Genomic DNA, 12,158 nt, shown 5'->3' on the forward strand with positions numbered 1-12,158 from the left:
AGTTATATTTTCTATTTATTACAAATTATATATTAATGTCTGTGTATATATAGAGTTTTTTGTTGTTGTTGTTTGGTTGTGAGCCTAACCTCTAAGAATTAAGCCATCTCTCCTGTCCTGTATATAGTTTAAATGAAGTGAAGCCATTTGGGCTGACAATACTTCCCCCTTACAGGGTCATAGAATATCTGATAAAAACCCAAACACCAGTCATGAGAAACCTCCTTTCAAGTTGTTGTTGGGACCATGGGGGTTCAAGAGATTCCTAAAATAATTGCTGTTGCCCTTGGTTGCTTCCCAGAGGTCGAAGTTAAGTCCCTATTGCTGAAGATACCAAATACTTCAGATGTAGACCCCAGAAGATCCAAGCTGGATGTCAAAACTTCCTCCATGAGGACTATTTCATAGACGATGCTGTGCCAGCCACCAGGAGAGGGAGGCAACAAATAGTTCTACCCAGCTGTGACTCCCGTGAAGCACCACAAGAACAAGCATCACGAGATATCCCTAAAGATGTAGTAGTGGCTGGCACTCATCCTGGCAGTAGACAACTGCTGTCTGACCGGATAAAGGTCCTCTCAGCAGGAAGGAAATCATGCCCAGTACTGAAAACCTAACTACACAGGCCTAGTGATGTCGTGGATCTTAGAGCAGGACCTACAACCACTACCACCTTACAAAAGCAGCCTGATTTCTAACTGCATTCCAAATATTTATCTATGTACCTACAGATAAATGTAGCTCCCAACCCCCATCAAAGAAGCGTCTCTTTGAATTAGTCAGAAACTGTTAGAGAAAACCACAGTTGCTCAAAATGCAGAGAGCAACTCATTGTGTGGTATCCAGCTCTAGCAGATATTCCTGCAACACAACTGCTGCACCTAAAGCTCAGGGAAGATCGAGGGAGAGGGGGTGGGAAGACTGTAAGAGCCAGGGGACCAGGAAATCTGATGAGAGGTTGTGTCTTTTAGAAATGACAGGGAAGCTTTACCTCAACAATATGGCCACCTAAAGATCTTACTGGGGACAACCCCAATAGACATGCTAATGTGAGAGGGAGAGAGAGTCACAGGCAACTAAGATGAGGTAAGAGAGAGAGAATAGTCTTTCCTCAGGAAAAAGCCCCTAATTGGCTATCTGATGTCATGTGGTCAGCCCTGAACTCACATACATGCTATATGGAATGGACTCAGTAGGTAGTAGCTATAGTTATATGCATATTATTATATTTATATACGTATATCATGTATAAAACACAATTATGGATGAGAAGACCAGGAATTTGGGAGGGAAGGGAACATGAGGGAAATTGGAGGGAGGAAAAGAAATGTACAGAAACAATATAATTCTATTTTAATATAAATGTTAATAAAAGTATGCTATCAGTCAAAAAAAAAATCAAATGAAATAAATTTAAATTATTTTAATTTATTCCAATATGTTCTTTGCATTTGAAGTAAATGTCAATGGAGACTGATTTCTCTTCCAGGTTATTCACATTGTTCTCTGCTGCTGTAATCCACCAGGTGGAGCAAACTTACTGCCAGGCCGTCCTGAGGAGGGGGCTAAGAAGGAGAAAGGCCCCTTTGTTGGACTGGCCAGTCCTGTGCACAGCGCTTATTGCTTCAAGATGCATTTGGCCTGTGAGACAGTGACTCATCACCCAGCTGCCATTATTTCCTCTGAGATAATTAATTTTAGCCAGGTTCCTGGAACTGTTCCAACTTTCCTCTGTGCCTCATTTCTTCCCTTCAGGTCCTTGCATGCCACAGCAATGTAATTCAAAGCTTTGTTTGGGCTGCAATCCAATGGACCCAACCCAAACAGGAAATGGGATTTCTCATTGTTTATCTGAGACCATGATCCAGAAAATGTCGGACACTTGTTTTTAGTGCTTCGTTGAGCTGGAAATGAAGTGCAACTGTTTCCAAAGTTTTCTTGATGTGGAATGATTTAGATGCTTCAACCATTAGGTCAAGATGGAGAGCCCCTGAGATGGCTCAGTGGGTGAACTCTTGTTTACAATCCTGAAGCTTTGAGAGGGGTCTATATGGTGGAATGAGAAAACAGACTCCCCACACATTGTCCTCTGATCCTCATATGCACTGTGGTTCTCTCTCTCTCTCTCTCTCTCTCTCTCTCTCTCTCTCTCTCTCTCTCTCACACACACACATAAGTAAATGAATGCTATTTCTTAAAGCTAACTATTTAGACATTAGTCCCAAGCTTTCCTTATCTGATCATTCTGTCTCATCCTTGGCTTACACTTTGTTAGTAAGAGAGCACATAATATTTTTATGAGGCTGTAGCATCCCAACATACTCTGGGAACATTCCAGCCAGCATTCCATAATCAATCCTTTTGTAAATAGGTTTGTTGGAGGCCTCTTCCTCAGATTCCTCTATAAGCTCTGAAATCAACTCTCTCGTCTGTCACCACACCGCCATGCCCCGCATGGGACACAGGTAAAGTGAATGTTCGTCATGGCCGTATAGTTACCATGTGATGTATGGTGGTACTTTATGCCATCTAACAGACATGTGGTCTGTCTGTCAAATAGTTTTCTGCCTTGCTTTTTCTCAGCATGATAGAGTTCATCCATTGCATTGAAAGCTGACAATACCACACCCAGACTTTCCCAAACTCTTGTAGCCAGGAATGGGCAAAAGAGATTCTAAATACACATAACCTAAAGCGTTTTGGGAAGGGGGTGTATGAATCTCATTCTTTTGTTAACAACCTACTCATGTGGAAACTCACCCACTCCAAGACATTAATTCCTTTGTGAAGAGAGAATCCTCATGACTACTCTCTTAAAGGCTCCACCTCCCAACCCTGTTGTGTTGGGGATTAACCTCCTAATACAGTTTGGAGAAGACACTTAAGCCACAGAAGTGGGATACATGCAAATTGATACCTGTAGCTGATAAAGGTTTATAGTATTTGGGGCTTCAAAATGTCTCATCTTTTTCTCTCAGATGCAAGGAACATTGCATAACAATATCACATTAGGAAAATGTTCCGATAGAGATCTTGTTGCAACAGAGGGCATTTTGATGGAAGTCTCCCATAGTGGCTCTTTTAACCCTTTGTGTGGTGTTCTGTCATCACTGAAACTTGTTGAGGTGCATTTCCAGTCTCACTGTGTTTTAGACGTGATAGCCATAGCAAAAGGAGGAGAGAGAGTGGCACTCCCAGAAACAGAGGCAAGCCTGACTTGAGCATCTCCCCATGATACACATTCTGAGAAGTAGTTTTCTCAGAGAGCTGACCCTAGGGTTGCCACTGATGGGAGTATCCTGGACCAATGGCTTTTAGGACACTGACCTCATAGGGTTAGTTAGGAGCATGTCCCAAACATATGTAGCTGCCCTCATCAAATTATTTTCATCCCAGAGGCAGGAGAACAATGACTAGTTGAGAAGATGGATAGACTTGCCCATCTGTAACTGAGCAGTTTCATCACTTACCCATCTGATTCTGTTACTTGAGATTTTAGAGTCAAGGCCTATGCTCTGACTGTCTCGGTATGCTAAGCTTGCCACCCAAAGAGACAAGGAAGAGTACAAGGCATGGCAAGGAGATATAGTTAAAGTGGCCACACGGAGAAGAGGAAGAAAGAGCCCATCTAACTTCAGGTACTGACCTGAATAAAGGTTTAAATAAAGGTAAAAAGTACGCATAGCTAAGAAATCCTGGACCAGATATAGCTCTTTGCATCATTGTCTGGGCACCAGTCTGTCCTACATGGTGGGTCAATAAGTTGTGAGAACTGAAATTTCTTCTGAGGAACAAGCTCCTCCTCTGTCTGACACCAGGTTTCACCTTTGCCCTTTCCCAGCATCAGGTAGTGAAAGGGAAATCTCAATCCTTCGGAGCCATAGCTAGCTAGCCAAAAGGAGGCCACAAATGTCTCTCTCTTTAGAATATTTTCTTCTTGTTGTCAAGCCAGTTATAATTCTAACTCGGAAAGATAAGTGACACACACTTACACATGTGAGTGTTCATATCTATATACTCACATTATTAAGTATAAAGACACATGAGACTGGACTGAGCTGCTAATATAATTTATTCATGTGTTTACACAGGAATCTGTTATGCAGACAATAGGGGGAAAAGTACAAATGACCCCTAAGAGTTTTCGCTTAACTTTATAATACTTAGTACAAAAATACCTTGAAGATACTAATATTATATAAATAAAACAATATAGAAGGTTTCAGCTTGTTCTGTCTCAGCAGATCTGAGACAGCGTTGCCCTAGGTGAGTTGGAGCTTTGGTGCTGGGACAGGCGCAGTTGCTTTGTAGATGCTTCAGTGGGACCCAGCTTCTTCACCTCTGAGGGGGTCTTTGCATACACACTACTTCTTGCTGTCCCCAAGGTTTATTTTGCAAACTCCAAACAGGTGAATTTCAGTTCAAACACTGGAAATCCAGATTTTTTATAGGACAACTCAGGAATCCATGACAGTTGCAAATCCATGACTTTGAAGGGCTTTGATCACAAGATTTTAAATCGTCACAGATCTTGTTTTGTTTCCTGAGAAGAGAGAACATGGCTTCCAAAGGCGTCTGCTCTACAGTCGACTTCAGCCATCCGGCAAGCTGTGAACTGTCTTCTCAGCACTATTTTCTGCTTTCAGTTTTCCAGACAGGGTTTCTCTGTGTAACCCTGGCTATCCTGGAACTCACTCTGTAGACCAGGCTGGCCTCGAACTCAGAGATCCTCCCGCTTCCTGCTACTACTGCCTGGTTAACACTGACTATTGAAAGAGGGGGGAATTGTTTGTTTTTGTTGGGTTGGGTTTTGGAGATAGGTTCATTCAGTGTAGCCCACACTGGCTGCTCCTAAGCTTGTGGCCTTCCTACCTCACTCTCCCTAGTGCTAGGGTTTCGGGCACAAGCAACATACTTGACAGGAGAAAGGAAATCTTTAGGATTTGAAATTCTCACTTTTCCAATCCCCCAATAATAACTTTCACTGGATGGGTAGCAGGCCATGAGTGAAGCTTTGTGCTGTCCTCTTCAGCAAGTTTGGTCATAGAAGTTTTACAGAAACCACAACTTTTAAATTAAAAATTTATAAAAGAAACCTGGAGAATTCTCTATCTGTATTTCTGTAAGGTGGTTCCAATACCATTAGTTTGCTAACCAGATCATTAGTGTCCAGAAAATAATGCCTTAAAAAAAGAGATTAAAGAAACAAAAAAAAAAAAAGAAGAAAGAAATTAAAGAACTCTCAAAAAGATCATGAGAGTGCAGCTTAGCCACTGGTGTTTAGATGATATCCTCAGATTCATTAAACTGTGGCTTCAAAAAGCTATTGAGGTTGATGAAGTTGCCAAATATTTAGAGCACTTAAAAATCCAACACATAGCTCTGGTGCTTAGGGAATGGAAACAGGGGGATGCTGAGTTCTAGTCTAGCCTGGGCTACATAGCAAGGCCCTATGCCAAACACTCCCTCAAAATTAATGTACATATATATATATATATATATATATATATATATATATATATATATGTATGCGCAAGTATATAAAGTAAAAGCAAGTATGATAAGTATTTTATGCATTTATACATTTTATTTAATGTCTAATAACTGGCTAGCTGCAAACATATATCAGTGGGGAAATATTATTTTCATAAAGAAAAAATAAACTTGACCAGAGTTTGCAAATTCTGAGTGTGGCAATGCAAAACTATTTTGACCATCAAAGTCCTTCCCACAGCTCAGTCAGCTTAGAAAAAAAAAAGCTAACCATTTTCATTAAGAGGACATCACCACTCTGCTGGTGAGCTGGGGACCAGCGCTTTGCTCAACGTGACCCACTGCAATGTTGGACACTGTTGCTATGAGTAACTTGCACTGATTCCAAAAGCAAACAGCCTACCTGAGAACTCTGGGCTGCTTTGTTTCTGTGCCTGTGAATTCTGCAAGGCTTACATGGTTTACAGAGTTTGATTTTTTTAATACTGACATCAAAGATAGCTTTAAATAACAATAATTTTTGCTGCTTCCATTTCTTCTTTCTGTTGAAACATTTTGACTTTACAAATACATTGCAGTCTGAGTGATACTCCCGCTGACCCCCAACACACAGCGGGGTTTAAATTCCATTCCAGAGAACATCACCTGGACAGGACTCTGATATGATTGATTATATACAGTCAAAAAGAAAAACATGAAGCAAGCAAGAGAGCGGGTTGCTGAGAGTATGGAAGTTGTTCTCAATGAAGAAAAGCAATTGCAGAGAACCTGGAAAGCCAACTAGAGCTGCACTTAGAACTGACTCATGATCACAGCTGTTGGGTGGCGTTGCTCTTACAGGGGGCTTTCAACCATCCTTTTCTTGTTTTGTAGGTAGAAGATGCGGTTCTCCTCAGAGTAGGTAACTTTGCTCAGGGGCATCCTGTAGATGTTGGGATTTTTCGTGGTCAGCAAGAGAAAGAGTAGTGTGGCCAAACAGAAGGACCAGGTACAAGCTGGCAGGTGAACCTGGGGAAGAAGAGACAGACCACACAGTTGTTTTTTTTGTTTTTGTTTTTGTTTTTTTTTGAGACTCCATCTTAAAGTGAGTCTACACAGTGGACCACCTGAACTTTGACTCCAAGGGTGGGGACCTTGCTCTGAGTTCTGCTTAGATTCACCGAATCGTATCTAAGATCTCAGGGCATCTACCATTTGAGATGTTTTCACTTGTCTTTTACAGTGGTCAGCTTTGTCTCTTTCGGATGTCTGTCCAGTTTTCTCACGTTTTCATACTTCCTGCACATAAGGTGCTAGGATGATGCTAGACACACAGGGTGGCAGCAAATTGCTAATTCCCTCTGGCCTCTCAGCACACCCACAAAGGCCTTCTCTGATTGGTCAGTCATAGTGCCTTCCTGACCTTGACTTCTCTGTGACCTTAGACTCTACTTGGTTTTATTTCTTGTTATTTTCTCTCCTCAGTAGACTTTTAAATTTTGAGATAGGTACCATGTCAATTCACACGTTTCTGAGTATATCACATTGGTTAGCTTTAGCCTTTTGTATGGATCTCAGAAGTGTGATGGGGTACTGAAATCTGACTGAACATCATAACTATCTGGGGAAGTCTGAAAAATAAGCCATCCTTACACGAGATCTACTTTATCTTCAAATCAAGAGGGACAAGGCCTCAGGGTCTGAAGCTTTCTGGATCTCCCTAGCTAACTCAGATAGAATCAGTTTAGTTTTGGTCCTCAGACTGATGATGCCTTTGTATTTTCTTAGTTAGGTTGTGAAGGACTCTGTAAAGCTCTCATAACAAGCCTGGTGGTTGTAGTTTCAACAGAGGATAGTGTTGAAAGGAAGAAGCCAGGCTTAGTAGCAGGCTACCTATAGTCCATTTTAAGGCAAGCCTCAGCTACACAGCGAGTTTAAGGCCAGCTTGGGCTAAGGTGAAAGTATGGCAGGAGAGAGCAAAGATTTGCCTAGAAGTAATACAAATAGGACCTAGGTTTGAAAAGTCTTATTGATGTGTAGGTGAGAGTGCAAAGAAGACTAGAGATATAAAAAAAATTGACTGGATTTTAAACAATAGCTATTTCTTTAGTCAATTACCCTTGTCTGTTCTTTTCTGGTTTCTCAACTACTCAATGGATGTGCTTTTCGTAATAAGTAAACTATATTCTAAAATCAACTTCTCAACACCAGAGTTTGACCGTGAATGTGATAACGTTGTATCAAGTTATTGATAAAGCTGTTGTTAAGGTTATTCTTTAAACTGAGCAATTCGACATTTATAGCAAGCCTGGTGATTATAGTTTGGACTAGAGTTTCCTGTGACGTTAGAGGGTAGGAGTGACTGACAGCTAGCTCGTGGGGGAGCAATGGTGCTCATGTCATGGATCTTGTCACCAGGTGTTGCCTGGGTGGGCATCAGGGTACTGACAAGTCAAGCTGAGGACAAAGAAGACTCACCACAGCCATCAGGTTTGTCATACAGGCTCCGAAGTAGGCAGTGAACAGAGCTACGGAAAGAGGAGAGGACACTAATTGGTAGATGTACTTTTCATCAGCATCCCAGACTGTATATATTCGTCTGCATTCTACCAGCCAGCCCATCCCAGTTCCCTAGTTATAAATGTGGCTCTAGACTCAGATGTTCTGAGTTCAGATCCCAGCAGAACTCATTGGCCTCATCTCTACGCTCCGTCTCCTTGGCTGTACAGAAGTAATGAGAGCAGCTCTTTCACAGGGCCGGGTGAGCATGGAGGAAATAACATATTCAGCACACAGTAACTCCTCAATAAAAGTCTTGTGGTACAGGTTTTTTTCATTGTAGTAGCAATGCTTTAGGGAAAGGCTTTCCATGGCAAATAAACTGCCATGCTATTTTCAGTAACCATGACTGAATTTAGCGGAGACAGCCTGGGTTCTCCACAATCTTGCTCTGTCTAGAAAGGTAACAAGTTGCTTGATGCTTGGCAGAAGCAGAACACAGCCCTGAGACCTCCCTCATGCAATGCCTTTTCATATGCTAAAGGTGGCCATACGGATTAACTAACAAGCATCTGACATTTTTATTTACTTTGAGAAAAAAAAAAACCACTGCAAAGGGCATGTCCACACATGTGTCTTTCACATGCAAAGCAAGAGGAACAAAGGGTTTAACCAGGAACCTATCAATTTCTTTCTTGGCTGAGGAGGACACTGGTGTGGGGAATGAACTCAGGTTTTCCAGGGTCAAACTGAAGAATGACTTTCCTTTGATGTCCACAGAGCCTTCTGGCTACTGTTACACAGTAACCAAATCAATTGATCAATCAATCAATCACCTATCGATCTACGGCAGAAATGATGAGAGCTCTCTGGTTCTCATTCCCTAAACTAAAGACTGTCCTATTTAATCAGCAGTTTGTCCCTGGCACCATGTTCCTTCAATGGTTCAATGAATTCTCCTATGTCCTAGCTTCTCAGGCTAATGAGGGCTCGTCTTCAGAAACAGTTCTGCTTTCAGATCCCAGTTCTTCCTTTTCTTCACTGGACAGTGAAATCTCAAATGCAATTCTACATGCCCTTAGAGCACTGTAAGCCCATCCATCTTGGCGGGGTGCAAGGATCCTACTTTGAGAAGAAGGGTGCTCATGGCTGAGGAGGGAAGACTTCTCCTCTTTTTGTCTATCAATTCTAGTCATCTTCAAGATCTAACTCACCCATTCAACATGTATCCTCTGGTCCTCTGCTCAGCACAAGCTGCATTCTAACCTGCTTTCTCCAGTGCTGTCTCTTTATTTCCTCTGTGCACATCAGAAATTATTGTCTCTTATCTCCTTCAAAGGTGCAATGCACTTCTAAGGCATGCTTCTGGCGTTCGTGGGTTTTGGACTGTTACATGTTTTGGAAGAACCTCGAGGTCAGAGTTACTCTTTTCTCCACAGCGAGAGTGAGATTAATACGTGGCAGACTGCTCATCCATTAATACATGCAGTGCAGGGCTGGGCTGGCTTACACCAGGGAAGCTTCTACCTACTGCACGGTGGTAGTAGTAATACAATTCCCCGACTGCATTACAAAAGGCTCTTAAACCTCAGCAAGAGCCTGGATTTCATGGACAATGTCCCTGTCAGTGTGCTGTCACGGGTGAGTTCTACCGTAGCAACCCAACCATTTACAAGTAGTACAAAATGGGTTTACAGCTTCTTAGCTAACATAGCAAACAAGGCTAGTGCGTGGCTGCCCGGCTCCAGATCTACAGGTAAGGAGGGCAGCCCTGACAGATGCCATCACAGGTTCTTAAGTCCTCTTCCTGATAGAGACACACGGAATGAAGAAGGAGCAGCTCTGTAATCGGTGTCTGCTATTTATTTACCTTGGCAGACAAACCTGGACTTTTATTTGGCCGTGACAGGGCAATGTGGGCAAGCTGAAACCTGCTGTGGCATTTTACACAAAAGGCTTGCTTTGCAAGAGGGGCTGGAGGTCTGCCCCAAGAGTTCATGTGTGGCTATTAAAATGTCTGGTGTGACACAGTGGGGACAGACTCAATACTCTCATACTGTCATCCTTGGAAGGACCCTTCTAAAGCTCTCTGGGAATGAATTCCACATCTATGGACATCAGACTTGCCATTCCCTTTGCATCATCAACTTTGCTTTCAGAAATATGTTACAGAAATATTAGTATAATGTACATTTGGCAAGTTATACCAAGTGCATTCAATGGAGCAGTATCTTTAAGGGCTCCAAACTAGAAGCCATGTAACTACCTTTCAGCATGACAAGCTTGCTGTGTTGAAAGGATCCATACTACCTCAACCAGCAGAGGCCACTCATCCTGAGAGGTAAAGCCATGGTCTTCTGAGAAAGGCCCTGGCTTCCAATCCCCATTGAGAGTTGTCACCCAAACAGCTCGAATCCCATGGAAAATAAGCTCTCAGACAAGGAAAGGGGACATCCAAGGAAAGGGGACATCCAAGAAAAGGGGACATCCAAGGAAAGGGGACATCCAAGGAAAGGGGACACCCAAGGAAAGCAAATGCAAGGGAAGACAGATACAAATGGAGCAAACACTGCGGGTGAAGCTTAAAGCCAGAAGCAAAACCACAACGGATGACAGGATTGAGCATAAGGAAGAGAGCCAAAAGATGGAAGTTCTTATGATGGGACATCAAGGAGAAACTGTTAAGAAAAAAGTCCCCAGCGATGGGAAAGCTCACATAGAACTAACCCACAGGAAAGGAACATTTGCAGAAGACCATTGAAAAACTAAAAGCAGGCAACATCCCAGAATTACAGAAAGAAAGGGGAGATCACACTGAAGGATTCGACGGGGAACACTCGCATCTAGACAGGCAACAGGAAAATAACCCATACGCAAAGATGAAACTCTAAATGCCCAGAGAGAAAAAGAGAATGACCTTTTTTTTTTTTTTCTTAAAACAAGAATGAGGTTCTTTTTAGACGTCTTAATGGTGGTTTGGGATGAAAAAGTTCATCTTTAAGGACAATTTTCAAAATGTTAGGAGTGGAAAAAAAATCCTTAAATCCAGTTTTGTTTTCAGAATGCTTCACTAAGACATAAATCAGGGAGGGAGGAAGCTGTTCTCAGGCACACAGTGCCTTAGAGATTTCCCCCAGCAAAACCACCTCTGAAGAAACACTATGACAGGGTGGAGTGAGCTGCAGGGCAGGGGTGCATACAAGTCACTAAAGGCGGCAGTTACTAAACAAAGAAGTGTGAAAGTGCCCATTTACAGGAATCCAAAGTGAAAATTCTTTATAACAGCAAATTGGTTTCGATGGTAGTTGGGGGCGGGGCCTCCCAGTGGAGGCCGAATTGGGCCAAGGTATCTGCCGATCATACTCAGAAAGAAGAGGAAGGTATGGATAAGGTTAAGACACTGAGAGGGAGTAGTAAGCAAGGTTAATTCTTAATACTTTATTCCAAGCCACCAGAAAAAAAAAACAGTTTTTCATATCCTCAAATACTGCAAGCAAGTCTGGATAGCATGTATGTTTCACGTGATTTATGTACACACTGTTTAATCTTAGACAAATCTATGAGGCACTGAAACCCCTTTAAATGGGGAAACCTAGGCTCAGAAGGGTTCAGAATCAAGTTCCAGGTAGTCTGGCAACAGGGGGAGGGTTGGATTTTTGTTGGTTTTGTTTTGTTTTCTTGAGTCAGGATCTTACTTTGCAGCTATGATCCTTGAACTTATGATCCTGCTGGCTCACCTTCCGAAGTTACATCTAAGGTAAAGTTAGCATGCCAGGCTGAAAATGGCTCCTTATTGGGGTCTACATCCTGATCTCCAGAGTCCGTGATTATGAAAAGGGACTTAGAACTATGGTTAGGTTAAAGACTCTAAACAGAACGGTTATCAGGGAGGAAGTGAGTAGCTCCTATGTCATCAAGAGGCTGCATGGATGGAGGTTACAAACTTGCCCGAGGCAGGAGGACGGAGTACTTCCCCTCTACCTCCTACCTGTGTGTACTTTATACGGAGTGGACAATGAAACTATACTATTACTACAAATAAAATAGCAGCGAAAGATTCCCCATTGGGGAAAACATTTGCAAAAGTCTTAGGTGCCATCCTTTCACTAGCCTGCCAGAACCAAATCCACTTTTCATGGAATCAGAATGCTTCCTGCCGGACTCAGGCTGTCCTCATGGCCACCAGC

General features: G+C 42.4%; 1 protein-coding gene across 2 annotated transcripts in view; it reads right to left on the bottom strand.

Moving 5' to 3' along the window:
• Positions 1-5,592: 5,592 nt before the first annotated feature.
• Positions 5,593-12,158, bottom strand: part of Slc14a1 (solute carrier family 14 member 1 (Kidd blood group)) — a 39,352-nt gene continuing 32,786 nt past the window's right edge. Inside the window, exons 8-9 of one of the 2 annotated variants that reach the window (XM_028783207.1) lie at positions 7,951-8,000; positions 5,593-6,501 (exon numbers count right to left, since the gene is read on the bottom strand). In XM_028783207.1, coding sequence (XP_028639040.1) covers positions 6,328-6,501; positions 7,951-8,000 — 224 coding nt within the window. In that variant the 3' untranslated portion in view covers positions 5,593-6,327. The remainder of the gene's footprint in view (positions 6,502-7,950; positions 8,001-12,158) is intronic. The other variant, XM_028783206.1, reaches the window with a different exon arrangement.

This window comes from Grammomys surdaster, unplaced genomic scaffold (genome assembly GCF_004785775.1).
Source record: "Grammomys surdaster isolate TR1022 unplaced genomic scaffold, NIH_TR_1.0 1036, whole genome shotgun sequence".
NCBI lineage: Eukaryota > Metazoa > Chordata > Mammalia > Rodentia > Muridae > Grammomys > Grammomys surdaster.